General features: G+C 35.3%; 1 protein-coding gene across 1 annotated transcript; it reads left to right on the top strand.

Moving 5' to 3' along the window:
* Positions 1-959: 959 nt before the first annotated feature.
* Positions 960-1,555, top strand: MEI4 (meiosis-specific 4 homolog (S. cerevisiae); the record flags this gene model as incomplete). Its single annotated transcript, XM_010146721.1, has 1 exon — positions 960-1,555. A coding segment is annotated over one exon (596 nt), but the record flags the coding sequence as incomplete, so codon positions are not given.
* Between the last annotated feature and the right edge of the window lie 438 nt (positions 1,556-1,993).

Below are 1,993 nucleotides of genomic sequence, written 5' to 3'. Positions count from 1 at the left end.
TTCCCTACAGTTAGCCCTTTCATTGTGAGTCAGTTGGTACCAATCCTGTTCAGTTTTGAGTGTGTCTGAATGCTGAAGGCATGAAACTCAACAATAAATAAATAAACCATGTTTCTAGTTTTGATCTCAGTAGTAGTAGTATCCTAATTAGATGATCTGGGGTGTTTTCATAGACTGAAGTAATTATCAGAATTCATTTTGAAATTGTATATATAGTGAAATCTATATAAACATTTTTGAGTAGTATTTTGTTAGTGTACAGAATACTGTAGATTGATGCCTAGTGATGTTTTCTGTGATAAAAATGCCCTTTTTTTTAACTTGTAATGAAATAGAATGTTTATTTCCTGTCAGACAAAACCATCTATAAAAATCTTTATTTGCTTAAGAATACAAACACAGAGGAGTATGGTATTGTTTGGTTCTTTGTGGAAGATATGAACACTCTATGCATGTTTTTAGGAGTGGGAGGAGAAGCAGCTTGTGGCTGGGACCAGGAGTTGGTCAGATGAGGGTCTGGCCTTGCCTCATGTCACTCAGATGTTTACACGTGTTGGTCTTCCACTTCACTGCTGTAATGTCTCTTGCTTGTTTTGACTCTTATCTTTTGGCATAGGTAGCATGCAGCACAGAGGGAGTCTGATGTCACCTAGTACTGAGTTTATGCCCAGAGGCACTGGCTTAAATATATCTAATGTGTGAAATAGAGTGAAAGAAATTCTACAATGGTGTAAAAATTGCTGCTCATACCACTATGAGCATAAAACATCTTGTTCACAAATAGACCCTACCCTCTGGAAGTTTTGACTTCAACTTAAAAATGTTACCTTCTTCCACACCTAAATTCTTGTCACAGGAAGTTCTGGGGGAGCAAGCACACATATGTATTATGTGATTTTTTTTTTGTGTGTAAGCAAAAGAAGTGAAATAAGACACTTTTTATAAGCATCCATTTTAAGAATTACACAAATGTAACTTTCACATTTGTGTTTCAGGAAAACCAGATGCCTCTACTGAAACTCTTCTGAATCAGGAATGTGTAAACCCTGTGAGTTACTCAAGCCAGCTAGAAGACTCTGGATGTGATGTGTCTAATGACTATGCATTCGATTCTTTAGGCATAGCTACAGACTTTTACCAATCTGAGCATAATGTTGACCCTTCTAAACTTTGGTTGGAAAGAGTTCTCCCTTTGAATCTTCGCTGTATTAGCAAGGAGGCATCTCTGAGTGCTCCAGTGCAGTTTTTGCAACATCTGCTTGAAATAAGAAAACTGTCAGAAGGAGGAATTCTTCAAGCAGACTTCACGGAGCTTGAGAATGATTCTTTCACCCTATGCAATTCAGTGTCTCGGTTGCTTGATGGACTGACTGTTTTTTATAACAGTCCTAAATTTCCAGTTTCAAATTTTCTTACTGAAGCAGTTTGTGTTTTGAGCAGGCTAATGACTGATACTAAATTATCTAATCATGTTTTGAAGAAGTGTTTCAAGAAGCTGGAAGAATTTAAGAAAAACCTAATTCAGATTATTTTAAGAAACAGCAGCATCAATAGGGTAAGTTTAAATTCTCCTGGTTTTATGCACTTTTAAAAAATATTAGTTTGTCTTATATTTTGAATAGTATTTTTCAGAGTTTGTTGTAATCGTTCTTATATGTGATATGGACAATAAATGCACTAAAGCATTTGAAAAGATTTTTGCTCATGCATGCAAGTTCTAGTCTATTCCTGAGTATAGGACTTCTAAAAACTGTTAAAGAGGCAGATTAAAACAACTATATTGAAATTTATGAGAGAAGAACACATTGTTGCTCTTGCTATATGAAGATACAGTGTAGATATTCACAAGGTAATGACTGTACAATTTCTTCATTGTTTCTTGTGCACCTAGATTAATAGGTTGGTTTGCTTCAGATGATCTCTGTCACTCTCTAGACACTTGCAAATTTGTGTTCTTAAAAATAAATTGGCCACTGAGTTATGAAAAATGACA

Source organism: Eurypyga helias, unplaced genomic scaffold (assembly GCF_000690775.1).
Source record: "Eurypyga helias isolate BGI_N326 unplaced genomic scaffold, ASM69077v1 scaffold13832, whole genome shotgun sequence".
NCBI lineage: Eukaryota > Metazoa > Chordata > Aves > Eurypygiformes > Eurypygidae > Eurypyga > Eurypyga helias.
Note: the sequence above shows the minus strand (reverse complement) of the source record. Positions and strands in the feature narration are given on the sequence as shown.